The sequence below is a fragment of the Gallinula chloropus genome (genome assembly GCF_964237585.1).
Source record: "Gallinula chloropus genome assembly, chromosome: 12".
NCBI lineage: Eukaryota > Metazoa > Chordata > Aves > Gruiformes > Rallidae > Gallinula > Gallinula chloropus.
In genome coordinates, this window is record NC_140097.1 from 21,948,839 (window position 1) to 21,975,803 (window position 26,965).

Here is a 26,965-nt window from a genome sequence, read left to right on the forward strand (position 1 = left end):
AAGCCTGGGACACAGGTGTGACTGCAGCCAGCAGGTCCCAAATTCCAAAGCAGTGATGCAGCCACATCTCCTCCCCAAGCTGTCAGACAGCATGCATGCAATTCAGGGAAGCCACAGCATTTTCCTTAAATATCAAAGCTAGTGTTTATATTAAAAGCAGCTGCAAGAGACAGGAAAAGCAGGAAGGCGATTTTAGGCCAGACAAACACAGGGCAGGAAACACATGAAGCACTGGAAGCCTTGAAACCTTCTAGCAATCACCCAGTCTTCAGTAAGCATGTGGAGGACACATACCTAGGAAAAGTGCTCATACTTTTCTAACCCAACATTAGAAGCACTATCAAGTGCCATATTTTATCCTTCTGGATTTATCTGTACCTTGCCTTCCACCCTAGTAACTCCAACAATTTTGAAAAGCAGCCTCAAAGTTACACAGCACCGTGGCCTCCCTGACGAATTTCACAGGATTTAAATCTCACAGCTGTCACAGGGAAGCCATTGAAACAAGTCTCCTTCCACAGAGAGGGGCTGTGAAATACAGAGTGCAACAGAGGAAGCACACATGCCAAAGAGAAAACCCAAGGATGTAAATAGGGCCTCTGACTCCTACAGGGCGATGCTGCTTGCCACTGCTGTGTTTATTTCACCAGATCCGACCTTTACACCATCTCATTTCTTCACTTTGCTCTGGTACAGGTCACATTCTTAAAGTGCCACTCATCTAATACTGAACACTAAATACAAACAGTAATTTAAAAAAAAAAACCAAAACATTACCCCTTGTGCACAATTCTGTCAAATTTCTAGTTTAAAGATCTATTCCTACATTTCCAATGGGTGGCTCTTCTCATACAAACAGGCTACAGGCTTGACATCCCGGTAAGTTTTAGGTGCTCTGCACACAGGTAAACCTAATGCTGTGGCTTCTTAAAAAACACAGCAAGAGAAACATGGTACACACAAATACCAGTAAACCTTCCCTTTCTAACACTACTTTTAAAGCTCCCAAGAAAACCAGCATTGAACAAGCTATATAGTTATGGCTATTTCCAGAGCCATAATCACTAAAAAGGGAAATCTGGCCTTGAAAAAATAAGCCTCCTTGGGCTTAGCTGCCACAGCTTAAAATGTTACCCCAGCTATCAGCTGCTCTGCTGAACACTACCTGCAGCAAAGTGATACACCTGAACAGCAGCTCCATCTTGCCCAGTATCCCAATTTCACCTCTGGTGTCCACAGCCTCCAGCTGAACAAGGGGGCAGATAACTCTGTCACATTTCCTCAGCTAAATTTGCCTGGACTTTCTCATTCACTGGCGGTGTGTGGTGTTCCTGAAAGTTCTCAACACAAACACTGGCTGAATCTTGTTTCACACCTGGAAGTTCCCAGCTGCTGTGCCACAAGTCTCACCAGGGCTGATGGGGGACTGCGAAAACACACTCGCCTGAGGGTCAAACCACATCCTAACAGACACAGGGGTAAGGTCTCAGCAGCAGCAGTAGTATCGTTTCTGCAATGCACGTTATGTAACTAGCAAGACAAAGAGCTGAAAGCAGTTTTCAAGAAGGTATTGTAAGCTTACAACTCCCTCACTGAACACTCCTGGCATTTTCGTCAGTAAACGTGGCTACCCACCCCCTGACAGTCATTTCCACATAAGGAGGGATGTTTTGAGGGCTGTCAACTGGAAAGCAGCAAGGCCCTTCAGGTGCCACAGCTGTATGAATGCTCTGTCCTACCAAACCCTTAGAAATCCCTCCCCTGTTGCTCTGTTTTCTCTGAGTACCTTTCCAGAGAGAATAACACAAATTATTACTTCTGACCATTACACAACTTCACAAAGAATGCCCTTCCAGGCCATCAACCCCTTTTTCTTCTTTAGGTTCCTGAAGAAACCTTATGTCATTATGTGCATTCTACTTTAAAAAAAAAAAAAAAAAAGATTATTTAAATGACACTTAGGTCAGGGAGGAGCAGAAAACATTTTTTTTTTTTTAGTTATATAACTAATGGGTGATGTGCTTGAGATGTTTACAGTCTGCAATTATGCTGAGGTTTGTTCTATGATGAGCCTCTTCCTGAAAAACAGGCCAATTAACCCTTGGTAAAATGCAACCAGTTAAAATAACACATCCAAAATCTAATTCCTTCCGCAAAGCAAAGCACTCATGACAATCTTCCCCTTTTTTTGGTGGGTTAAGAACTGTCTTGTTCTAATCATCCAATTTCCTTTGAAAATGAGATTAACCGAATCAGAGGGATTGGAAGGAACCTCCAGAGCTCGAGTCCAACCCCCCTTGCCAAGCAGGTTCCCTAGGACAGGTGACAGATCCGTGTCCAGACGGGTCTTGAATATCTCCAGAGAAGGAGACTCCACACCCCCGGGGCAGCCTATTCCAGTGCCATTCCAGATGAGCTTTTCAAGAGGGAATTTGACAGTATTTGCACCCAAGGAAAAGATTTCTTACTACATTTACCCAATAACTATTTTTCACAATCATATGTACATGTACATAGGGCTGTAGATAGGTACAGGTGAGACCATGACATTTGCAAACTCAGCCCCCACTGAAGCACCGGCTCTCAAAGGGCCAAAGCCAGGAGGAGCTCAGGGGGGTAACTTTCAGAAGCTGGAGACACACAGGCTCCCCACTCCTACACACCCTGGAGCAGCTCTGCTCCGGAGACAGGATGAGAGACGGGCTTGTTCAGCCTGGAGAAGGCAAGGCTCCCGAGACACCTCAGAGCAGCCTTCCAGTCCCTCAAGGGCCTTACAGGGAGGGACCGGCAACAAGAGCCAACAGTGACAGGACAAGGGGGAACAGCTTTAAATTTAGGGAAGGGAGATTAAGAGCAGGTAGCAGGAAGAAAGTCTTACCTGAGGGGCGGCAGGGCCCGGCACAGGGTGCCCAGAGAGGCTGAGGCTGACCCTGCCACGGCGGGAGATGGCACCGGATGGTCCCTTCCCCCCCGAGCCAGCCTGGGGTCGCTTCCCAGGACAGGCTTTCCCTCTGCAGAGCTACAAACGGCTCGGAAGCTTCCGCCAAATAATCTCCACTCCGGCCTCCGGCTGCGCACGGGGCCGGGGCCGCCGCCGCCGGGGCTCCTCACAGCCGGGCGTGAGGCGGCCCCGGGCAGGAGCAGCGCAGCACCGAGCCCGGCCGCAGCCCGGCACCCCGCGGGCTCCCCGCGGCGGCGAGGCGGGCCCGCTGCCGCCCACGCCTCCCCCCTCGCCGGCCGGCACGTCGCTACCGACCCCCCCCCGGCTCCTCACCGTGTAGTTCTCCACCGGCTCGGAGCCCAGGACTCGGGCCTCCCGCGGGGGCTCCTCACCGTCCTCGCCCCCCGCCGCCGCTTCCATGACGCTGCGAGAAGCGCGGGGGAACTGCCCTCCGCTCACGCCGCCACCGCTCCCCTCCAGCTGCTGCCGCCGCCGCCGCCTCCGCCGCCCGCCCCGGCGCCCGGCCCAGCCCGCTCTCCAGCCGCCGCCATCTTGGCCCAGCCCCCCCCCTCAGGGTGCGGCGCGCCCCGCCCGCCGCCCCTTTATTGGCTGCCGGCGGCGGCGGCAGAGGCGGGGCCGGGCGGGAGAGGCGGGTCGACGGCACATGGGGGCGCTGTGCAGGGTGTCGGGGCGCGCATGCGCGATGGCTGGCACAGGCGGGGGGACTGGCGCCGTTGTCAGGGTGCGGGGGAGGGAAGGGGCTGGAGCGGACCGAGCCGAGCCGAGCCGGGCCGGGTCGCGCTGTGCCGGGCCGGGCCCCGCAGTGCCACGCTCTGCAGCACCCCGCAGCGCCTCCCCCACCGCACACGGCTCCCCATGGACATCAGTGGCCGCCGCGTGCTGCTGAAGGCTCGGGCAACTGTTCCGCATCCAACATGCCTGGTGCTGCCCCCAGAACAGCCGCGGAGCTGGGCCAATGGGCCAACCGGCACGGACTGGGCCCAGGGCCTCAGGGCTGAGCCCAGAGTGAACTCGGGGTGTGGTCTGGGGTGACTTTGCTGATCTCAACGCTCGGTCCCACCGAGCACAAGGACAACTTCCCGACCTGTGCACTCTAAAGGGACCTGGCCTGGAGTTTGTAAGAGAAGTGGGAGACCCTAAAGGGTGGTCAACAAATCCCCGTTGGCCTCTCCCTGTGAATCTGAGTTGTCCTGAGGAGTTCCAGGAGGTTTGGGTAAAAAAGCACCTTCTGACAAAGCTAAGGTGACCTCTCTGCATCCTTGCTTTGTGCTGCCTAAGGGAGGATGCAGTTAGCTCTGGTGTAGCGCCATTGATAACAGCAGAAGGGCTAAACGCCAAGGGTGCACGTGAGTCACCTGGATGGAAAGCATTTCTCTGGCCAAAGGGACCTGCAGTGCAGAGGGACGAATGCTCCAGGGCCAGCACCACTGTCAGCAGATGCAGCCAGGCCCAGGGAGGCACATGAGCAACCACAACCCTCCAAATGCAGCTGGATAAACCCATTTTGATTTTATTTCCACTGCAAAATGCGCTGGCAGGATGTGTCTGAAGGATGATGTTGTGTAAGGAGAAAAAGTGTACAGTAAAGGCAGCCCCAGAGAGATTTTCTAGCACAGTCCCAGTACCAGCTGGGTACTGAGCTCAGCTTCTTGATGAGATAGATAATAAGTGATTTTGGAGAGCAACGTTAATTAAGCTGCCTCTGAATGTCCTGTCCTTAATTAAATAACAATTTGTAGCGCTTACCCGTCTGTTGGTTTTGATAGGTACCTGAGGTGGCACATGGTGTGACAGCCCTACCCTGGCTCCCAGAGAAGGTGCATCAACAGGAGCAACAAAGCTGGGGAAAGAGGCTCGTTTGGCTAAAAACCTCCAAGGAAGGTTTAGATGGCAGTAAAAACCTCAGATTTTTTTTTTCCCCACGGGATGTCAGCATGCTTCTCCTGAAAGAAACTTAGAGAAACTGGGCTCCAGGTGACCATTCAACTCGTGACACATACTCCTTGGGGAAGAAGCCCCAGCGCCTAAAGGGTTTTGAGGGGTGCCCCGTGCAGGGAAAGGGGACGCCAGAGCATTTTACCACAGTTTGGAGCCACATTGGGCTGCCTGTGGAGCCCCACAAACACCTCTGACCACAAATAAAGTTCAAACTTAGTTGGGCTTCTGCTTTTTGTTTCCTTGTGTGGGACCTGGAGGATGCCTCTGCTGCTTTTGCGGCTGCCAAGAAAGGAAAACCTGAGCTGAGATTTTTGGAGGGAAAAAAAAAAAGTGCAGTTAAACCCTTCCCCTTGTGTTGGCACCTCGGGTTGACTGACAAGTACAACGGCACGTCAGGATGCAGCTGAAGCCCAAGCTAAGGCGCTGTTGTACCTCACCGCAGCAACAGCCGGTGTGCTGCTGAGCCAGCCGAGAGCCCGGACTGAAGGCGTTTGTGCTGGCAGCCCTCCCCAGGCTATAGATAGCTGCGCTTGTCTCTGCCCTGGGTCTCACATGGGGAGGCAAGAGAAGCAGCAGGAGCCCCATGTTTTTTTCCTGAGACAGCCCCATACCTGCCCCAGCAGCACCACCCTGCGCTTTGTGCAGCAGGAGCTCTGGGGTTTCTCTACAAAAACGCCATTCCCAGCTCTTTTACAAGTAAACGGCCCCAGAGGGCCAGGGGCTGCTGGAAGCTTTGGCTCTGAGCTCACACAGAGGGTGGCATGACGCCTGTCCCTCCCTCCTCAGGAGGAACATCACCTCTGCCAGATGCATTTAATCCTTCCCCTCCAGCCACAGCTGTCAGCTCTCTGTTCGTGTTGGGTGTAAGCAGGAGCATGGCTGGCCCGTGTCAGTGTGCGTGGTGGCAGTGGCCTCTGTTTCCCCTCTCTAAGCAGACAGACGCTTTCTCCACATCCCAACCTGGCTTTCATCCCGGTTGTTCCAGCAGCATGGCCGTGACCCTTTGAAGGCAACATTAGAGGTCTGAGCTTCTGCATCCACCCTGGATATACTCTGACGTGCCCCTGAGGCTGTTTCATCCACCCTGGATATTCTCTGACGCGCCCCTGGGGCTGTTTCTTCCACCCTGGATATTCTCTGACGCGCCCCTGGGTCTGTTTTCAGGGGGATGACTCAGAGCTGGGATGGAGGGATGGACGGATGGGGCCAGCGCAATTCCACACCCTCTGCCTGGGCCGGCACCTGCTCCCCAGGGAATCCCGAAGGAGGGGGAAGCAGCCCAGGGCTGGGGTTCACCATGGGCAGCCCTTTGCTGGGTCTCCATAAGGGTGCCCAAGGGAGTTTGGGTGATGGTTCCTTGGGGGAGGACAGCAGGTGCCCCATCCCAGCCTGTGCCCTCACCTAAGGACAGGCTCCAATGCCCTTTCACAAAATTACTACCCTTGCGGCTTTTTCTGCCTTTTCCACATTCCAAGCAACCAAAATATGAATATGTTCCAACTCCAAAGACTAACACAGCTCAAAAATTAATTCCTTAAATGCAACTGTTTCCCTTTTTACCTTTCCACTGGTTTCCTGGGTCCCTCGGACTGACTGCCAAGCGCGGGGGCGCGTCGGGGCGCAGCTGGAGCCCCAGTGACACCCTGTGCCTGGTTGCATGTGCCATCCCCGTGCTGAGAAGGGGCTGAGCCCTGATGAAGCCCAGCTAAGTCGAGGCGATTGAGTGCCCGTGGGACCGTGGGTCATGGCAGGCTCTGCTGCAGGTTAATCTTTTGGGGCTGTGAAACCTGGGAGGATGTGGTGCAGGGGCACAGCTCTGTGCGTCGTGCGGGCACCACCCCCGGTCCTGGCTAGGCTGGATTTTAGCAGGGAAAGGGATTTTTTTTTAGAAGAGATGAGACCTCACAAGTGGCTGCGTTGGTAATATTTGTCAATTTTGCCAACTCATGCTCATGTGAATTAGCTGGAGGCGAGTCTGCGTCACCCAGAGCCGCTGGAGCCGCCCGTCGGACACCAGAGGGAGTCCCGAACCACCAAAAAGAGTTGGGCTTGCTTTGGTCGCCGTGGCTTAAAACGCCTCTCCCTGCGCTGAAAAAACCACCCGTCAGCCCTGGGAGGCCCTTGGCGTGTTCCACACTCCGCCACGGTGGGGCAACGCCACGGGAAACCCGGGCGAACGGATTTTCCCTGTTGGCAGGGGCCAGCTCACTGCTTGGGTGAAGTGAGTCCTGGTTTTCCAAGGGACCGGGAATTACCCCTGAAATCAAGCTCACAGTCCCCCCCCCCCCCCCACCCAGGGACATGCAGACAGCAGAGGCAAAGCTCCATCTGCCCCCACACGTCTCCCTGCCGTGGCATGCGGACCACACATTCCCATGACCCCGGCGCCTGCCCACACATGTCATCGCCTCCTCTGACGGCCACGCGTCCCCCACTGGGCTGGGGGACAGGGAGGCCCCAACACCCCTTGTTCCCACAGCTCCCAGGGGACGTCTGCTGCAGGACAGGGATATTTCAGGAGGCATGCCTTCCCGTGTTACCCGATTTAATTAGGCACAGTGTGATCTTTCTAATGCAGCTTCCAGGGGACACACACATGGAAAGGTGGAGGTGACACAGGGGCAGGTGTCCAGTCAGGACAGCCAAATGCAGCAATAGAAAGTGCGGGTCCTGCCGAAACCTGGCCGAAAAGGCTCCCCATCGAAGTCACGAGGGCACTCCCAGTGGCCCCGAAGCAGGGCTGGGGCTGGTCCTGGACGTGCCAGCCCTGGGCTTGGCAGTGTCCCCATCCCAAAGCACACAGGCAAGGCATTCCTGCTGGGACGGGGATGGGCATACGGGGCTGCGGGTGGGCTGGTCACGTCTCCCGGGGTGGACAGCCCCCTATATAAGCCCAGCTCACAGGGGCAGTGCCGGCAGAGTGAGACCGTGACATCCCCCGTCTCTTCACCCGCCCTCTCCAGCCATGGATGACATTTATAAGGCAGCGGTAAGTGCCTTCCTTTGGGGCTCGGGAGGGTGAAGGGCTTTTGGGGGGGAGGAGGTTAGCGTCGCTTTCCCCATAGCTGCGACAGAATTAACTCAACGGAGAAATGCAAATGAGAAACAATTATCAGGCAGCATCTTTTGATCAGCAACTTTATCCAGGACACAGACCTTTCCAACTGATGGCTCTGAAAGTTTCACACTCCTCTTGTAAGCGTGAAACTCCCGGCTGGGCTGCTAAATTGTGGACAGTTTCTCCCCTGTGAGCCAGAGGGGTGGCTTGTAGGTGAAGTTGTAAATCCCAAGAAAGTCTAGAAGGTGTAAGAGGTGGCTGCTGGCTTTAGCCCAGACAAAGCTGAGCAGTGTTTCTCTTGAACATTATTTGTAGGGGTTAGACATCACCCCCTCCCCCTTTCTTCTGCTTTGTATGTCTGCCATTGCTACATTTTCCCCTTCCTTACCCAAAAATTTTCCTGGTAGATTAAAAAAAACCCCAAACAAACCACAAAACCCAACCAAATCCTCAACTTTTCTAAGTTATTTCTGAACATCCTCCTCTACTTTTCCCCCACACACACCCCTTCCCTGGTATCTGTGTTGCAGAACTCCAGAATGTGAGCTATGCTCTCCGGGAACGCGGAGCATCCTCACGGCTATTTTAATTTACACAGCTGCACGCTGGGCTCGCTGTGTCAACCCAAACCATTTGGGCTGCAATAAGGACACTGCCTTATTGTGTCATGCAGACAGACAGAGAATGGAATAGGGATGAAAATAGAGTCTGGATTGTGTGGATTGCTACCGTCCCCCCCTTGCGTAAGCAGAGTTAAAATAACAACACCAGAGCTTTTTCGTTGATTGATCAGGCTTGATTTTAACTGAGGGAAATTTAAAAAAAGAAGCATCATGCAAGTTCTGTTTGAATTCCAAGGGGTTTAGAGGGAGGAAAGATATTGCTTGATATATAGTTGAAGAAAAAAAAAACCATAATGCTCACACCTTTCCTCGTGAAGCGATTCCCCCCCCCCCCCCCCCTTAGCAATCCTGGTAGTATGAAAAGGCTCAGGAAAGGCTGCACAGTCCAGCACCAAGTCCCCCAACTGGCACCCCCCAAAAAGGGGTGGGAAATGTGGTTAGGCTCTGTAATTCGCTGTGTTCTCCAGGCACAGGTCTTGTCCCTACTGCTTAGGGACCCCTCACCCAGCATTTGGGAGAAGGGATGCACAAGCCAGCGGTGCCCACAGCCAAAGTCAGCCACAGTCTGTCAGCTGCGGCAGCACTCGCAGCGTGGGCGGAGAGCCCTGGAAAACAAAGGGTTCGCACCCGGGAGCTCCAGCCTCTCTCCAAATCCCTGCCCCAGAAATGGACCAAAATCCACAGGTGAGGGGATTCCTGGGCCACACTTTAGTGGAGCCAGACTCCGGAAGAATTCAGCTGAGAAAAAGGAACCACAGCAAGCAGAGAACAATTCAAAACTTCCCACCTTGGCTACCAGAAACCCCAGCCACAGAGCCCTTGACAGGGCAACACGCCACAGAAAAGACCTGATGGGCTCCCAGCAGGATTTTGCTGCAGGTCTGAAGGTGGGGGCACGCTGGAAAACGGCACTCGAGTCCCAGGCATCGACTGCCAGCACCTTCCCTGCCCCGCACTGCCAAGACAAACTGCATTTTGGGGGACCCATGCCCTGAGATTTTTGCTGTAAGAAAATGTTTACCTGGGGGAAAAAAAATAAATAATTAAAAAAAATAATAATGCAGAACTTCAACTGCCCATGCCTGACCCCCATCGAAACACAGGGTGAGGAAGAGAGCTGTTAAAAGCAAAATACAGCAATGTGGCATTAACTGTGGGTGTTACAGTGCCCTGAGCTGAGGGCTTGCGTCCCCCACTGCAGCCAGAGAACCCCATCCCTGGAAAAAAGGGAGTAAAGCTGCCCGCAGCGCCCACATCCATTCACACAAAACAGCTCCCAAGGCCTCTCTGTAACTGGAGCGCTGCTCCCTGCACACAGTGCATTGAATTTACACACGGTGTAGCTCCACCACGATTGTGTCACTTCCAACCTGAGTAGTTTTGATATTTGCTGCATGCTGATGGCATATGTTAGGAGCATATCTGTGCCAAATTCATGCTGCCAGAAACCCCAATGGATTTCCATCTTGCCCACTCATGCCTAGATAAGGGTGTGCAAGCACAAAGCTATTTTGGGAACATTTTTAGGCTCTGTTAAGCAGCGCTAAGAACAGTGCCAGGGACAAGTGTCCAGATAACGTGTTGCAAGGATAAATACCAAAGCCTGGGAACAATCGGGGAGCTCATCTTTATCTCCAGCACCTCTTGCACCCAGGCTTATAAATAGTGAATGCATCAGGAGGGTCATATTTCCCAGGCGGCAGGACAGTGGCCGTGGCCATCGGCTGAGGGAGCGTGGTGGCTGCCATCGCTCAGCCACCTTCAGCGGCACCGGGGCTGTGGTGGGCTTGGGTTTCCTCCTGCAGCCGTGGCCCTGCCGCCATCCTCAGCGCTTTCTGACTCCAAAGTCTTCACCTCCAGGTGCGTGGGGAGCAGGAAAAGGTTTTCTGCCCACTTGCCACCGCTAAGAAAATGCGCTTTCACTGCCAACAGGGACAATTTCCAGCTGGCTTTTGCAAGACCATTGCTCTGCAGGGCCAAAGCGTTGGCCTTCCCTCAGAGCCAGGGTGCTGCAGCCTGTGGGACTGTGTCTGAGCAGGGTGCTCGCACAGGGGTGGTAGCAAAGAGGCATTAGTGGGGGCAGGCTGGGGCTGGTCCTGGCAAGGGGCTCACACCTGGGCGCCTCTGGAGAGGCTGCTGACCAGCACGGGAGGGAAACGTCACTGTTGCCATGGATGCTACGGAAGGGGCAGCTGGACATGGTGGTGGGGTCAGCAGCTCTAGAGTAGCAGTACCTGCAGGCAGGAGCAAAGCTGAAGAGAGAAATGCCCTTAGAGGTACGAGGCAGAGGTGGTGGAGCCCTCCTTGCCCTCCTCATTGATTATTTTCATTAATTCATGGTAACTAATGAGCTCCCACTGATTTTCTGTGGGTAATGAATCAAGGAAGGGTTTGGGAACAAGCTGCCAGCCACTTCCAACGATCGCCTGATGGCTCTGTGGGCTGTTTCTTTGGGGAGGTACCCAGAGTAGGCGAAAGGAAACAACAGCTCCCATCAGAAGCAGAAACCTTGGTAATAAACACAGACTCAGATGGAAGTAGACCAGCTCTTAAAGCTGCAGATGGCGTGGGGAATTTCCTGAATCTAGGGCCATAAAACAACTACCAGGGATGGTCTTGTCCTCCTTTCCCTCCCCTGGGACCTCTCCAGCATGTCCCACCCCTGTCCTGGCCTCAGCCCGCCCACAAGCATCCCCCAGGGGTGCAGCCAGTCTGCCGGCAACAAGAAGTTATCCCCAGATGGTCGAGAGAGACAAATGCTATTCCCAGTGGGTCTCCCCGGCCTCTGAAAAAGCTACTTTCAGACACTACCACTTCAAAGGAGCTGGGAATAATTGTTTTGAAGGGGAAGAATCTCTTGGACTACAAGAAGTTGGGGTGTCGGACCCCATTTGTCATATATCCCATAATCCCTGAGATGACAGGCATGAGGCTCGGCGGCCCTTTGCAAAGGCTGCTGAACAAAAACAGAAAAGGGAAAATGACTTGGTGCCTGTGTTCTCCTTGCAGGTCGAGCAGCTGACAGAGGAGCAGAAAAATGGTAGGTGCATCTTTAACCCAACCACCACAGCCTAAAGTTGAGCTCCCCAGCCAGCTCCAGTGATTACACCCCAGAAAACGCTTTGGCCAGACTGGCCATAGCTGGGCACGGCCCAGGGGGGTTGATCCATGAGCATTCCAAGCAAGGCAATCCCCGTGTGTATGTCGAGAAGTCCCCACCACGCTGTGCTGAGGCAGGGGAGGCTGTGCCTGGGATGAGCCGCGGGGCCACCCAGAAAGACACACACACCCCCCTCCCCCCCCATCTCCTCTCCACTCTCTCCCCAGAGTTCAAGGCTGCCTTCGACATCTTCGTGCTGGGGGCAGAAGACGGTTGCATTAGCACCAAGGAGCTGGGGAAGGTGATGCGGATGCTGGGGCAGAACCCCACCCCTGAGGAGCTGCAGGAGATGATAGACGAGGTGGATGAGGACGGTGAGAGATTCGGGTTTCTTCCACCTTCCCGAGCCCACATAGGTGGGCATGGCAGGCCTGGTGTGGGATGGGAGTGCTCAGCATCTGCACAGTGCTGGCAGGATCCATGCTGGGGACAGTCACAGCTGGTGGGGAGCATCTGCAGGGCTGTGACTCGGAAGGACACTAAACACCCACCAGCCTTCAGTGTGGGTCCTCTGGGGAATTTCCAAGCAAAGAGAAACTGTGTAAAAACGACTACAAATATCAGGCTGCTCGAGCTGATTTCGGAGGGTACTCTGAAATCACAGAGATCCATTTAAAAAACAAAATACAGGCTGAATGCAGCGACTGCCACTTTGGACACGCTACAGTTAGGGGATTCTGTCATCAGGGAAGTTCTTCACTGCTCAGGTGTGTACACACACACACAGAGTAACTCTCAGTACCGATTCACAGGATGACCAGGTTGGAAAAGAGCTTTAAGATGACTGAGTCCAACTGTTCCTGTCCTGTGCTAAAGCACAAATCAGGGCACTGATGGTCATGTGTGCGAGTTGGGCAGAAATACCAAACTGAGTAACTGGAAAATAATTTTTAAAAAATCCAGTTTAAAATCAGGCCAAAAAAGAAAAAAATAAAAAGGAAAAAAACCCCATGTCACTGAAAACAGCAGTACTGCTGGTGCAAAACCGTGCTGCTTTATATCCAGATGAGATGGACAGGTATCTCCACAGCAGGAGTTTCCATTCATTGATGCTTCCAGTAGGACTTCTGGTGAGCTCTGCCTCGGCAAGACGACTGCAAAAGGTCAAAAATTCAGTGATTAAGTCAGTCTACAGCCTAAGTCACTTACCCCAGCATCCTGAAAGCTGCCTCCTGCTTCAGGGCCGCTCTCGGGAGGCTTGCCCCTTGGTTCCTAAGGGGAAGAGTGATCTCTTGCTTACTCTTGCTTGGTCCACCCACCGTAGCATCTACTGATGGTGGTTATTCTGCCTGCAGGCAGCGGCACTGTGGACTTCGATGAGTTCCTTGTTATGATGGTCCGGTGTATGAAAGATGACAGCAAAGGCAAAACTGAAGAGGAACTCTCAGATCTCTTCAGGATGTTTGATAAGTAAGAGTCAGGACTGCAGCACTGTGGGATGGTGGGAGCAGCACAGCTGCCCCAACTCCCCCTCCCCAGCCTGTCAGCCTGCTCCTGAGCTCTTCTGTTCTCACACAGAAACGCTGATGGCTACATCGACCTCGAGGAGCTGAAAATCATGTTGCAGGCAACAGGAGAGACCATCACCGAGGATGACATAGAAGAACTGATGAAAGATGGGGATAAAAACAATGATGGCAGGATTGACTATGATGGTAGGAGTCTTTCTTGTCCACAGTTCAGTTGCATTCAGGGATGGGGATGGGCTTGTGCAGGCAGTGCTGGGTGATATGTCAGATCACAGCCACACAGCCACAGGGCCGGGGCAGGGGTTGGGTACAAGGTGAGACGGGGATGGTGGTGGTGTGCTTATGATTCTGGAATGATAGGGAGGGCCCAAGGCTGCCTGAACTCCCCCTAGGCTACAAAAGCCAGCCTGCACTGAAGCAAACCAACCTGCTTTTCATCAGAGACCTGCCCGTCCCATCTGCCCCTGGAACACAAGCACCAGCTGTATCTGAAGCGCTGTACCTTTGCACATGATGTTGTTGAAATGACACCCCCCCCACCCCGGTCATTTCCAGGCTGAGATGGTGTCTGTGTTCCCTGGGCACTCACCTCCGGCACTTTGGTGTCAGCCAAGGGTGATGCTGGGCTCCAGTGACATTTCCAGTGGGAGTCACGAGGAGTCCTCACCCCGGCCAGAGGAGCCGTTCCCCTTCTCCACCACCTCTTGCACATCAGGGAGATGGGAGAGGAGACAGGGATGTGGAAAGCTGCCAGGGGCATGCTTGGCAGCTGCAAGGGCACTTCGGTCCCACCTCACACCCCGTGCCTCCAATGTCTTCCCCTTGGCAGAGTTCCTGGAGTTTATGAAGGGAGTTGAATAAATCTGAGGCCAGATTGACGGACGGAATCCCCCAAACCCCTCCAGCTCTGCATCTCTTCTCCTTGGCTACGTCCCCTGGCTACCGGTATGAAGACAGAGTGCTGAGAAGGATGGCCACTGGGAAAATAAAGCGCATTAATACCGACTCTCACATTATGGTTGTTCCTTGGGGGGTTAGTGAGAGCTTCACCCGCAACTAACGGGGCCACACTGCCAGCCCACAAGCTGCATCCAGAAAGGTGCCACTAGAGCTGGAGCCTTAAGCCTCCAGGGAGGTATCCTGCTGCCAGCCCAGCGGCAAAGCCCAGTCAGCAGGGCCTTGGGTGCTTGGTGGGCAGCTGCCGTGCTGTGTCTCCTCACCCCTGCCACGGTGAGTGGGCTTAGGAGCTGTCACTGGTGCTTGCTGGTTAAACTGGAGCCTTGGGAACATTTCAGTGATGAAATGGGAAACAACCACTTGTGCCATCACTGAAATCTGTGGGTGAGGGCTGGTCCCACGTTTTCCCAGGCTCCTCCCCACTATCCCAATGGCTACCCTGCAGTGCTGGCAGGGAGATGGCATCAGTTTTCTTTGAAAACACGAATGAAAGCCGTTCCCAAGGCTCACTGGGTGCCTCCATCCCACCTCACCCTGCCTGGCAGAAGGCAGGCACTGGCAGTCCCATAGCACCTCACAGTCCTCCAGCAGCCCTGGGTAGGAGCCTTGCTGTAACAACTGAAGCACCTGGTTTTCTCTCAGGAATCACAACCATTTGGGCTCTAGGAGCCCTGAGGAAAGCATGACCCAACCAAAGAACTACTTTGGTTCTTGGTCCCCAGGCACGTGGTGGTTGCGGGGCTGAGGAGGACAGGCCACGCTGTCCTGAAGGGCCTCGGGTGCCATCTTTTCTCATCCAAGGAAGCACGGCATTCCAGTGGCATTAGCAGCTCTCCCTGCGCATAGCTGCCTCCTCCCATCAAATTACAGCCCCAGCACAGCTCACACATTGTGGTCGTGTTGCTAAAATCAAACGTTTACCCAAGCAAAATAAACATTGGCAGTGCAAGGCGCAAGACTGCATCGGTGCAAGGCCTGGCAGTGCTGCCCGGCCTGGCAGTGCTGCCCTGGGCGAGCAGGCCGCCGTGGCCCTGTACTTCTGCCTTTCCTCACAAAACCAGCTGATTCTTGTTTTTCCCCTCCTCTGTGGAAGCTACACCCTGAGCAGCAGTATTTGGTGCCACACACTGTCTCATTTATGGCAATAATGAAAGTGGGCTCGAGGTAAAAATAGCCCGGGGGGAGGAGGGGGTGTTGGTTGATTCTAAGGACATGGCTCCCTGGGCAAGAAGCATCAAATGTTTTGCTCAGCCGGGGCTTGTAACATCAGTGAAATCAAAGAAACGAACCCCTGTCAGCTAGAGCAGCTGATTTCCCTTAAAACCTAGCATAATTTGGGAACACCCCAAATGCAAACATCTAGGAGACCCACTCATCAGAGGGGTCCCCTGAAGGGTCCCAAGGCTTTGATGCCAGACCTGCTGCTGATTCAGCACAACTGTGTGAGCATCAGAAACCAGCAGACACAGGAATGCATCAGGTCACACAGCCCCATGAGAGGAAACACTCCTGAGTGTTAGTTTTCTGCTCCAATAAATCCGTAAGCCTAGGGAATAAGGGTAATCATTTTCCACCTCCCCAGCACAGCAGCAGCAGTCACTTCCACCACAACCTGCTTCTGAAGAAATGGTGGGCATGTTTTACCCCAGGACTGAGAAACCTCCAGAGAGCTGCAAACACCTGGGCTTCAGGCACAAGCCAGGGTGACAGCAAATCTCCCCAGAGCTGCAGCCACCCCACACCCACATCGCATCTCACCAGGCACCACCCACAGCCCCATGAGCTTCCTCTGTCCCAACCAGAGCCCAGCAAGGGCGCTTCTGAGAGGTTCACTGCTGCTTGCCGCTCGGGTTTGGCTTCCCAAAGAGTGAACAAGAAGAATGGGGGAGGAAAAAATAAAAAAAGATAATAAAAAATTGGAACTTTCCCAGCTTAAGTCCCCTCTCTTCAGCCAACTCGGTGGCTTTGGGGGAAGCTTGGACTCTTGCTGCGACCCCAGGAAAAATGATGGCTTTGAAGAGCCAAGCGGCCACCTCTTGGCTCACCACCCTTGCTGGCTACCCTCTCTCCTGCGAGCAAAATGAGCAAGATCTTGGCTGGAAAGAAACAGGACCATGGTCTTGCTGAAACCTGCTCCTGGAAGAGAAGACACACTGGGGGCTGTTTGGGCTTTTCTCCTCTTTGGACCAGAGGTCTGAGCAGGTCAGCGTGCTCTGCACCAAGCAGGTGCTGCTGCAAGACCTGTTTGTCTTGACAGGCTTCTGACTGGAAGTCCTTTCTGACTGCCCTCCAGCAGTCAGACTGCCAATGCTGCAGGTCAGGGAGCTGCACCTCATTTCTCTGTTGGCCAAAATGGGAGGAATGGACTGGCAGGCTGGTGAGTTAGTAACTGGTACAGGGTCAGCAGAGGGGATGTGCCTGAAGACACACTAATAACACCCAGGAGAGTCCAGATCTACATCATCTGCAGTTTTCCCTGCGAGTGTGGTGAGGCTCCAGTGCCAGAAACCTTTAAGGAACACGACACACATCCACAAGCATTGCTTGAAAAAGACCCCAACATTGAGTGCCACTGAAACATCCATCCGGTTTTTTAACTAGGCAAAAGCCATTTGCTGCTCCCTAAGCCAGCCCCCAGATCTGTGTGCTCTGAGCCTCCAGCTGAGACACGGGCAGCCCGTGCCTCCAGCTGCAGCTCCCAGGCCAGACGCTGCACTCTCTTTCGCTGGTGGTGGATTTCATTCCTGCCTTGGCTTGCAGCTTTTCCATCATATTTAAGGTCTCTCTTCAGCCCTCAGTAAAACTTTACCGTGCAAACCAAGTGGCTGCAGAGAGACCTAAGGACCATTTGACTGATCCTCCTAATAAACCCCCACCCCCCCCAGCTTGCCTACAGCCACACATTCACCACCAGGACAGCAGCAGCATGACGTAAGGTACTGTGTGATAAACCACATCACACCATGCCCCAGCCCATCGGGTAAAAACACCTGCAACAGCCTTGAGACCCAGGCAAAGAGGAACGTGTGTCCTGCTCCCTGCTTCCACATGCCCTCTTCCCAGTAAAGGGAAGAGGGCAACACGCATCCAGCCCTGCTCTGCATTTCTGCCCTGTCAGAATGTTGTGCAGTGCTTTGGCTTCTCCCCCCCAGCTCCGTGCTCTTGGCTTTCAGGGTGATTGCCCACCTCTGCCAAATGAGCTGGTTTGGGATTCAGTTACATGCCCTTTGCTTCCCCTTTATTTTTTTTTTTTAATCAAAAGGGAAAAAGGAGCCGAGCTGGAACTTGATCCTGAGCCCTTTTCATTGCAAAGGGGAGAAATCATCTGCGGCGAGCGTGACGCACAGCGGCAGTGAGCACAAAATGTGTAGTACAACAGTAGCTGAGCAGAGAGACGCCCTCAAGCTCAGGGGCTTCCCACAGGATACCAAGGACTCAATCCTAAGAGGTTTGAAGTTTTTAAATGGCAAAGACAGCAGAGCTCTGTGTGATGGGAATAGTTTCAAGTGGGCCACAGCTGCCAGCTCTGTCCCCTGGGCTCTGTACACGTAATCCTCCCAAAGAGGAGCTTCAGCCTCACTTGACCAACAGAAATCAAGACATGGGACTTAAATGATTCAGCAAGGTGAACAAAGAGGATGAAGACCCACCACGAGGCCACAGCAGCACAGACTTCCCTCTGCAGCTTTCCCCTCCAGGCTGGAGCAACCTCTACCATGAGGAGAGAATCACAGAACCATTAAGGTTGGAAAAGACCTCCAAGATCATCTAGTCCAACCATTCCCTTACCACCTATAATACTCATTAAACCATGTACCTCATCCAACCTCTCCTTGAACACCCCGAGGGACGGTGACTCCACCACCTCCCTGGGCAACCTGTAACAGTGGGACACACAAAGATACTGAGCTTCTGAAGTCATGAGAACATTCAAAGCATTTATGTATTAGCTTCAGCATAAATTCAGCCTAAAAAAAATGCTGGATACAATCTGATTGCAGTAGGAAGTTGTGGACCAAGCTATCACAGGCTTAGAAAGTGCAGCAGGTCACCGACCGATGTCCGGGCAGTGTCCTGTAGGACCACCATGTGTGCTGGGAACAGAGAACAAACCTGACACCAAGCTGCTGTGGAAGCTCACAGAATTCCTGTCTCCTGCTACACAATGATGCTGGGATTAAGGTTACGTTCCTCTGGGCTGCATTTTGTCACGCAGACGCTATTTTGGTCAGAAAGCCAGCGAGCCCTTATTTGGGAAGCTGTCCCCCTGAAGGGCAGCATGAAGGGCAGTGAGATGAAAAAGCTGCTTCTGGAGGCAGGCCTGGAGAGGAAGCCCAGATCTTCCCCTCTGCTTCTTGTTAACATGCCAAACATCCTCTCCTCAGCCCAACTCTTTCCTCTCGTCCCTCGGACCGCATCCTGTGCTACGCCTCAACACAGGCGCTTCAGGGAAGGCACCAGGAGGGCTGAGAGAGGATCTGCCCCTTTGTACATGGAAAAGCCTTAGTGCAGGAGATTTCAGGTGCAGAACAGGTTGGAGAAAGGTGCAGCAATACGAAGTCCTCTGTTCAGACGCTTTCCTTTTTCACAACACACATCTGCAGCACACTGACCTTCACTTACACAGCTGGACCAGCAGCTAGCCGCCCCAAGACCTGAAGGGAGATCTCCATGTGGCAGGTCTCCCTGCCAAACCCCAGCAAGGGCTGCAGGAGGGTGCCAAGCAGCTCTGAGCCACTGACTGGTCTGCCAGGAGATGTCTGTGCTCCCCTGAACCACAGCCATGCAAGCACACCTTGGGAGACAAATGCACTGGAGCAGGGTGGGCAGCAGCCACCCAGCTCGAGACACTCAGGTACCGCTGAGGGCGGTGGGATCCAAGAGCTGTGCCAGGTCCCCAGGTCACCCAACACTACCACTACTAGCAACCTCTCACTTGTTGAGCTCCTGCCTTTCCAGAGGCAAAGGGACAACCTTTTTGTGTTGCCTATTCAGCAGACTCCAGCTGGTGGTAGGAATCCCATGAGTGCACACCCTCTCCAGCACAGCCACCCCTCCAAACCAACAAACATCAACCTCCACAAGAGCCCAACAGTAGCACACAGAGGGGGTTGTCAGCTTCCCTCAGACTTTACAAGCCCTCAGCTCCTGCATGTTTAGTAAATCCTAGCATGTCCTGAGCCAGAAGGGACCTGTAAGGCCTGTGGAGTCCCACTCCTGGCTCCACACAGGCCCAGCCAGGTCAGAGCAAGGGACTGAGCACATCGTCCAGACTCTTCCTGCCCTCAGCCCAGCTCGGGGTTGTGACCCCTTCCCTGGGGAGCCTGTGCCAGCACCCAACCCCCCTCTCAGTGCAGAACCTCTTCCTGACACCCAGCCTAAACCTCCCCTGGCCCAGCTTCATGCCGTTCCCTCAGGCTCTATTCCTGGTCCCCAGAGAGGAGACAGATCAGCGCTGTCCCCTTGGCAGGGAGCCACAGACCCCATGAGGTCTCCCCTCAGCCTCCTCTTCTCCAGGCTGGACAACCCAGGGACTTCCGCCTCTCCCTTCCCCATCCTCGCTGCCTCCTCTGGACACTCTCTGATGGCTTCCTGTCCCTCCTGCCCTGTGGTGCCCAAACCTGCCCCCAGGACTGGAGGTGGGGCTGCCCCAGTGCAGGGCAGAGCGGGACAACCCCTCCCTGGCCCGGCCGTGCTGGATGCCCCCAGGGTGCTGTCAGCCCTCCTGGCTGCCTGGGCACATGGTTGGCTCATGGGGAACTCGCTGTCTGCTGAGGCCCCCAAATCCCTCCTGGCACAGCTTCCAACCCAAAACACTCTGCAATTCTATAGTTAGCCTCCAGCATCTCTGCCCCTCACCCCATCTCTCTACATCGCTCGGTTTAGGGCTCAGTGATATTTTTCATCAGCCAAACACTATTAAAAAGTGGGAATTGGGGAAAGACTTGTGAAATCAAGACATAAATAACTCAAAATAGTTACCTTATTTCAACCTAATGCCGCAGTTTGGTCGTTGGACATTGGGTCTTTCAGGGTTGGTTTTCCTCCCCAGGTGTCCGCTGCTGCACTGCCAAGCCCAGAGATGCTCGCTTGCTCCCAGCACTTGTCCCCGCAGCCTCGCACCGCCCCGCGGACAAGGGCTGGAAGTGCAGCAGCAGGAACACATCCTGGCTCCAGCTGCGCTGGGCTGAGACACTTGGAGAGCCAAGCCCTCTCCTGATCTACATACAGAGCAAAGCCCCACCACGTGAACGTTACCACCCTGATCCCACCAGTGAGCACACCGCATCCAGTAGGCACCTTTTGTTACTGGAATAAAAGATCTCCTCTCAAACACAGTAACTATGAAAAACACTTGATGCAGCCCTCTAACCTCACACCTTCCCAGGGCAGCTCTGTGAACACTTCCAAGTATTTCAGACTGAACCAGGTCCCACTTCACTAACAGGACAGCTGGTGCCACCCCCTCCTGCTCCTTCTGGAGTTCTGTAGCTGCAGCCTGACTGCAGAGCAAGTGACCCCCAACCATCCCTGGAAACCCCATCTGGCTAGAACAGCACTAGGAACCACCATGAGAATCGTGGTACCCAAGAATTCTGAACATGTGTGCCAGTATCAGAGGCAATTTTACCTCCTGCATCCAAACATTGGCCACAATTTATGTCATAGAATCCCAGACTGGTCTGGGTTGGAAGGGACCCCAAGGGTCACAGAGCTCCAACCCCCTGCCACAGGCAGGGACACCAACCTCCAGGCCTGGAGCTACACAAGGTTGCCCAGGGCCCCAGCCAACCTGGCCTTGAACACCCCCAGGGATGGGGCACCCACCCCCTCTCTGGGCAGCCTGTTCCAGCCCCTCACCACTCTCTCTACAAAGAACTTCCCCCTCATATCTAATTTAAACCTTCCCTCCTTTAGCTTTAATCCATCCCCCTTGTCCTGCCATTCTCTACCCTTTTAACAAGCTGATTCCCCTCCTGTTTCCCTGCTCCCTTCAGGGACTGGGAGGCTGCAATGGGGTCCCCCCACAGCCTCATACAAAAATAAACAAATCTGTTTCTGGTTCAAATTTTAGAGCTTCACTCCATCACCAGTGCACAAGCTGAAAGCAGACCCTTAGTCCCACCAAACACTGGTGACCAGTACCAAGAGCTGGGGTGGAACAGCACCGAGGATGGAGCCGCTGTTCCACCCCGTGCACGAGGAGGCCAGAGCTTCACACACAACCACAGCTCCAGCTCCAGCTGCCATGGAACAAGCACAGGCACTGGGTGCTACACGCAGCCTTGTCGCAGGACTGGCATCTAGAACACAACTCACACAAGAGGGTTCTCCTCAAATTGGGGAAGTGAAGACTCTGTTACATCCAATTTTATTTCTATAAAAATGCTGTAACACACATGCCAATGGGAAAAGCGGCTCTTTGTCTTAAACCACATCAGTCCTTTTTCTGTTGAGCAGCTTGCTTGGCATTGTTGGCCTGCATCTTCTTCAGCCCCTTTTTGTTGTGCTTCTTTGCAAACCTCATGTTCCTCAGAAACTTGGGATCAACCTGTGAGAACAGGAAAGAACAAGCCACTTCATGGAAGGTGTAAAAACAAACATCCCTCCAGACAGCTCTGATCATTCTCAGATGCTGCCTGTGATTAATCCAGGATGTTTTCCTGGTTTAGTACATCAAGAGCATTGTTTCAGCCATGTGTAGCCACCCTGTACACACCAGCCATTCCCCTGAGTTTCTATAAACAAACCAACCCAAAGCCACAGCAAGAAATACACAGAAAGGACAACCCAGTAAATCTGTCAACAGGACCATTTTCATTTCTGGATCCAAAGCCCAAGTAACCCTTGGGCAAAGGCCAACACCACTTCCTCAAGCCTTTCCTTTCGACCTGAGAGAAGAATGTCAGCACAGGGAGGAGCAGCTCCTCAGCCAGACATGGCCAGAACCATCAGCTGCCATCCCACTCAGAAACATTTGCTGTGTTACTGTAAGCAGAGTTTTAACTGGTGCCTGAAACAAAGTCTCCTTGCAGTAGACTCCTGTCAGGATTTTGCCATCGCTACTCATGCATGCTGGTGCTGTGTGGAGAAAGTCCCTGTTACACCACTTGTGTCCCCTCAGAACAGGCAAAATGCTGTCATTTTCAGATGCAACAGTGCAGATTCCCCTCATCTTCTGAGGGAAATGCTCAGGATTAGTACAGATGGTAAAGTAGTATTTAGGAGTACAGAGGAGTAGGACACATGAGGGTGATTTCACATGGGTTACCAAGACGGTGGATGCTCAGCAAAAGGTGCAACAGAACCCACAGGGGTTCTGGGCATTTGAAACCTGAGTCCCCATCTGCAAAAAATACATCAGCCAAAATAATACAAACACCAGGAGTATGGAGAGGGATACTCACCCCTTTGAGAGACTCGTATCTATGGGACCTGGGCTTCTTGATGCCGTTTCTGTGCCACTTTCGCGCTATGTGGGAGACAAGGACACAAGCCAGGTCACTGCTGCTGCTCCATCAGCTTTCCCTCCAGTCCCAATGGCTCCCTCACAGGGAGATTTCTAACCCTTCCCAGGCAAACTAAAGGCAAATTACAAACCCACCTCTACTCTCACTCCCTGCATACTGCGTGTTCAGACTGAACCAGTTCCTAATCCAAAGATCTTTGGCTCCTCATTAACTAATAACAAACTGATGGTGACACCAGCAGTGCAGTCAAAGGCCTTGGTCACTAAGAGCTTCAAGCAGTGTTTAGCCTCCAAGGGCACCATCGCTCACTGTGTGAGATGAAGCAGGACCTTCTGCTGAACTCTGCTACCTTACAGCACTGAGGAAAGAATCATGGAATCCCAGACTGGTCTGGGTTGGAAGGGACCCCAAGGATCACAGAGCTCCACCCCCCCTGCCACAGGCAGGGACACCAACCTCCAGGCCTGGAGCTACACAAGGTTGCCCAGGGCCCCATCCAACCTGGCCCTGAACACCCCCAGGGATGGGGCACCCACCCCCTCTCTGGGCAGCCTGTTCCAGCCCCTCACCACTCACTCTGGAAAGAACTTCTCCCTAATATCTAATTTAAACCTTCCCTCCTTTAGCTTTAATCCATCCCCCTTGTCCTGCCAGTCTCTACCCTTTTAACAAGCTGATTCCCCTCCTGTTCCTCTGCTCCCTTCAGGGACTGGGAGGCTGCAATGAGGTCCCCCCACAGCCTTCTCTTCTCCAGGCTGAACCAGCCCAGCTCCCTCAGCCTCTCTCTGTAGGGGAGCTGCTCCAGCCCTCTGATCATCTTCGTGGCTCCTCTGACCCCTCTCCAACAGTCCCACATCTTTCTTGTCCTGGGGCCCCAGCTCTGGACACAGGACTCCAGCTGGGGAGGGCAGAGCAGAGAGGGACAATCCCCTCCCTGTCCCTGAACACCAGGACAGAACTGGCTTGTTGCTGTGGTCATCGTTGGAAGGCAGAGTGCCACAGCCTGGACGCTGCCGTTCGGTGACACGCTGAGTTCCAGCATAACAAAACTGGGCTTTTTTCTGGTTCTGTATTATCTTTATATTGAACCCAAACAAGCCCTGGCCCTTGTGTTACAGCAAAATCAGATCTAGCATGGGGTTTAGACTGAGAAGATGCTGAAGAGGTCCATTGTGTAACCCCCAACCAAGGCATGGGACCATCAGCGAGGTAGAAGGGTAACTGAAAGATCATTAGTCTGGCTTGAATGATGCATAACACTACTAGATGGATTGATCATTAATATAAGGAGAACAGGAAGTATTTGTGTGGTTTGGGTGTGAGTGGAGTATGGCTGTAGCTGTTTGAGCTGTTCTGCTGGAGCAGCTACAAAATTTACCCCTACCAGTGGAACAGCCAAAGAAAGTGAGGCTTGGGAAGCAATAAATGAGACCAACGACCAATTACAAGACAGAGTATATCTTGCTTTCAACTAAAAGTGGTTCCTAACCAGTTTCTGCAGGAATGTGGTTTAGAGTCTTTGGAGAAAACCATAAAGAGCACGTGCAGAAGGCAAGAAGCTCACTGAGAGGAAGACACCCAGCCTTCATCCTGAAAGGCACCAGAAGACCCCCTGAGTGTCACTGATGCTGCTCTATCTGCGAGGAGTTAATGTAAATGACTTCCTGGAAGTAATTTCCATACCCTTGCCTTTTCTTAGAAATATAATGAATATGCAGAGTCAATCTTTATCAGCATGAGAAATTTGGCTTTAAATGGCACACACATAGGGCGGAGCCATCGATCCCCCGCGTGCCCAGCGCTGCAATGAAGGAGCCCTGCTTCACAGGCAGCAGGGCCACTGAGTTTTGATCCTGGCTTCTGGAGGCTTCAGCCTGACCAACAAACCTTGAAGAGCTGCTGAAGACTGAAAAAGGGGGAGGGAGCCAACCAGGGGAGACAGCGACCACCCACCCTAATTACACCACCGACTCAAAAGAGAGAACGACTCAGCACATGCAGTAAGGTACGTAGGAGGCAGAGTGGTTTTTAACCAATAACAGGTAACAGAAGTCCCCGTGCAGCAGAAAGGGGGGTATGCCAAGCGCCGCCCGGGCTTGGAGCCTCGGGGCGCACTGCCTCGGCACTGGCGAAGCGGGAATAGAGCCCCCCGTGTGCGGCCGAGCCCCGTGCGACAGGCCCACCCCGACCCCGGCCCCGGCCCCGGCCCGGCCCGGCGCGTCTTACACTGGTTGTGCGTGGTGTGGTTCTTGGACTTGGCCATGGCTGCACCTGCGGGAGGAGACGACAGCCCTCAGCCGGGAGAGGGAGGAGAAGGCGGCCGCCCGCAGCCGGGAAGGCTGGCAGGCACAGCCCGGCCCCGGCGCTCTGCCGCCGCGCCGCGCCCCGGCCTCCCGCCCCGCCACAGCCCCAGCCCCAGCCCCAGGCCCGGCCTGGCCCCCCGCCAGCCCGGAGGGGGCAGCTCGGGCCGGGCCCGACCCGCGGGACGCAGATGGAGCCGGATAGCGCGGGGCCGCACTCACCGCCAGCACCGCCGCGCCGGAAGAGAAGGACGCGCTGCGGGGACTGCTGGGAAACCGGCCCGGCCCGGAAGTCCGCGCTGCCCCGGTGCGCAACGGGTGCTGCGGCACCGAGGTTCCGCCCGGCGGCCTTTCCCCGGCCCGGCCCCGGCTCCGGCCCCGGCGGCTGCAGGGCCTCGGAGCAGCCGGCCCCGGCGGCGTGCCTGGGCTCGGCCCCTTAGCAGCAGGGTCTGCCCACCAACACGGTCCCGCACCAGCAACATCTCTCAGCCAGCATCCCCCCGCCAGCAACATCTCAGCGAGATCCCCCTGCCAACAAAACCCCCTCACCAACCCCCTCTCCAACACCCCCCCGCCAGCAGTTCACAGATCCACAGAGCTGCAGGGGTGGGAAGGGACCCCTAGAGCCCATAGGGTCCAACCCCCTGCCAAAGCAGCTCCCCAGCTCATATTGCACAGGGTGGCGTCCAGACGGGGCTGGAATCTCTCCAGAGATGGAGACTCCACACCCCCTGGGCAGCCTGTCCCAGGGCTCCCTCACCCTCACTGGGGAAAAGTTCTTCCCCATCTTGCTGTGGAACTTCCTCTGCTCCAACTTGCAGCCATTGCCCCTTATCCTGTCTCCACAGACACTGAGAAGGGGCTGCCCATTCCCCCTGCATCCCATCCTTCAGGTATTGATAAACATTCATAAGGTCCCCCCTTAGTCTTCTTTTCTCCAGGCTGAACAGCCCCAGCTCACTCAGCCTTTCCTCACAGGGGAGATGCTCCAGGCCCTTCATCATCTTCGTAGCCCTGTTGGGCATGTTGGCCCAAGTGTCATCTATTAAAGGAGCTGTGCTCATTAAATAGGGTGGTAATTACTCTGTCTGTAAAACAATTATGAAAAAAATCACAGGTTAAAATGAAAATCTCACAGTGCCTTTGACAACCGTGTTATCTCAGCCACTGTCCTTGCATTACATACATTTATGGTGTTTGATCTCTGTTAATTTTGTCACAGCTTTCATGCTGATGCCACATTTCATCAGACTCCTCTAATCTTGTCTCCTCCCTCCCTGTGAGCTGACGTTTGGGTTAACAAATGGCTGTAATGTCCCCCCTTCAGCAGTGTCAAGTGGCTTGGAGGAGCTCAGTGCCCAGGCCAAGTACTCCATGGGCATAAACCAGAAACACATCACTGATCTCTGGGGAACCAGGGGATCAGGCCCAGTCAACATGGGTTTTCAAAAGGTAGATCCTGCCAAACTAACCTGATCACCTTCTATGACAAGGTGACCCACTCCATGGACAAGGGGAAGGCTGTGGATGTGTCTGCCTGGACTTCAGGAAAGCCTTTGCCATGGTTTCTCACAGCATTCTGACTGAGAAACTGTGATTCTGTGGTTCTGTGAACCACCACCCCAGAAGGGATACGTGTAGGGCTTCGCTGGCACCTGATGCAGTGTTCTGCAGGTGTTCTGACATGATGCATTCTGGTGGGTACATTTCAGGAAGACATTACGTGTGAGGAACGTGCAGCAGGGTGCAGGCAGATGCCACAGCCCGTGCCAGAAGGTGAATGAAGCACGGGGTGCCTGGGGCACCTCCCTTGGGCACTGCTTGCTCAGGGGCCGCTGATGGCCAGGGACCATCACTCCGATGAATTTCTTCTGGGGACAAGGTGGGAAAGCCACTCAGGAGGCCTTTCCCAGGAGCTGGGAGCACAGGTGGCCTGTCGCTGCCACCGCCCTGGGACTGGGAAACGGTTCCAGGACCCCACCTTCCTCCTGGCTCTGTGCTGTGCTCACCCAGCACTGCACCAGCCC

The 26,965-nt window shown here is 54.1% G+C and overlaps 3 protein-coding genes across 3 annotated transcripts in view; 1 reads left to right on the top strand and 2 right to left on the bottom strand.

The window, feature by feature from the left end:
* NISCH (nischarin) overlaps window positions 1-3,380 on the bottom strand; it is a 35,040-nt gene extending 31,660 nt beyond the window's left edge. Inside the window, exon 1 of the mRNA XM_084269487.1 lies at window positions 3,275-3,380. Within this exon, the coding sequence (XP_084125613.1) occupies window positions 3,275-3,361 (87 nt within the window). The 5' untranslated portion in view covers window positions 3,362-3,380. The remainder of the gene's footprint in view (window positions 1-3,274) is intronic.
* Window positions 3,381-7,773: 4,393 nt separating this feature from the next.
* On the top strand, window positions 7,774-14,219 carry TNNC1 (troponin C1, slow skeletal and cardiac type). Its single transcript, XM_084269712.1, has 6 exons — window positions 7,774-7,889; window positions 11,591-11,621; window positions 11,909-12,055; window positions 13,037-13,151; window positions 13,260-13,396; window positions 14,040-14,219. Exons 1-6 carry the CDS (start codon window positions 7,866-7,868, stop codon window positions 14,069-14,071), a joined length of 486 nt encoding a protein of 161 aa, XP_084125838.1. The 5' UTR covers window positions 7,774-7,865; the 3' UTR covers window positions 14,072-14,219.
* A 7,304-nt stretch (window positions 14,220-21,523) lies between these two features.
* Window positions 21,524-25,207, bottom strand: RPL29 (ribosomal protein L29). The gene is made up of 4 exons (XM_084269602.1): window positions 25,161-25,207; window positions 24,865-24,909; window positions 22,576-22,640; window positions 21,524-21,719 (listed from the first exon to the last, which is right to left on the bottom strand). Exons 2-4 carry the CDS (start codon window positions 24,899-24,901, stop codon window positions 21,606-21,608), a joined length of 216 nt encoding a protein of 71 aa, XP_084125728.1. The 5' UTR covers window positions 24,902-24,909; window positions 25,161-25,207; the 3' UTR covers window positions 21,524-21,605.
* Between the last annotated feature and the right edge of the window lie 1,758 nt (window positions 25,208-26,965).

Coding starts and splice junctions, on each gene's coding strand:
- RPL29 (XM_084269602.1), bottom strand. CDS start 24,901: ATGGCCAAGTCCAAGAACCACACCACGCACAACCAGT. Junction 22,641..24,864: donor CCACACCACGCACAACCAGT/GTAAGACGCGCC, acceptor TCTCCCACATAG/CGCGAAAGTGGCACAGAAAC. Junction 21,720..22,575: donor GATACGAGTCTCTCAAAGGG/GTGAGTATCCCT, acceptor CTGTTCTCACAG/GTTGATCCCAAGTTTCTGAG.
- TNNC1 (XM_084269712.1), top strand. CDS start 7,866: ATGGATGACATTTATAAGGCAGCG. Junction 7,890..11,590: donor ATGACATTTATAAGGCAGCG/GTAAGTGCCTTC, acceptor TTCTCCTTGCAG/GTCGAGCAGCTGACAGAGGA. Junction 13,397..14,039: donor TGGCAGGATTGACTATGATG/GTAGGAGTCTTT, acceptor TCCCCTTGGCAG/AGTTCCTGGAGTTTATGAAG.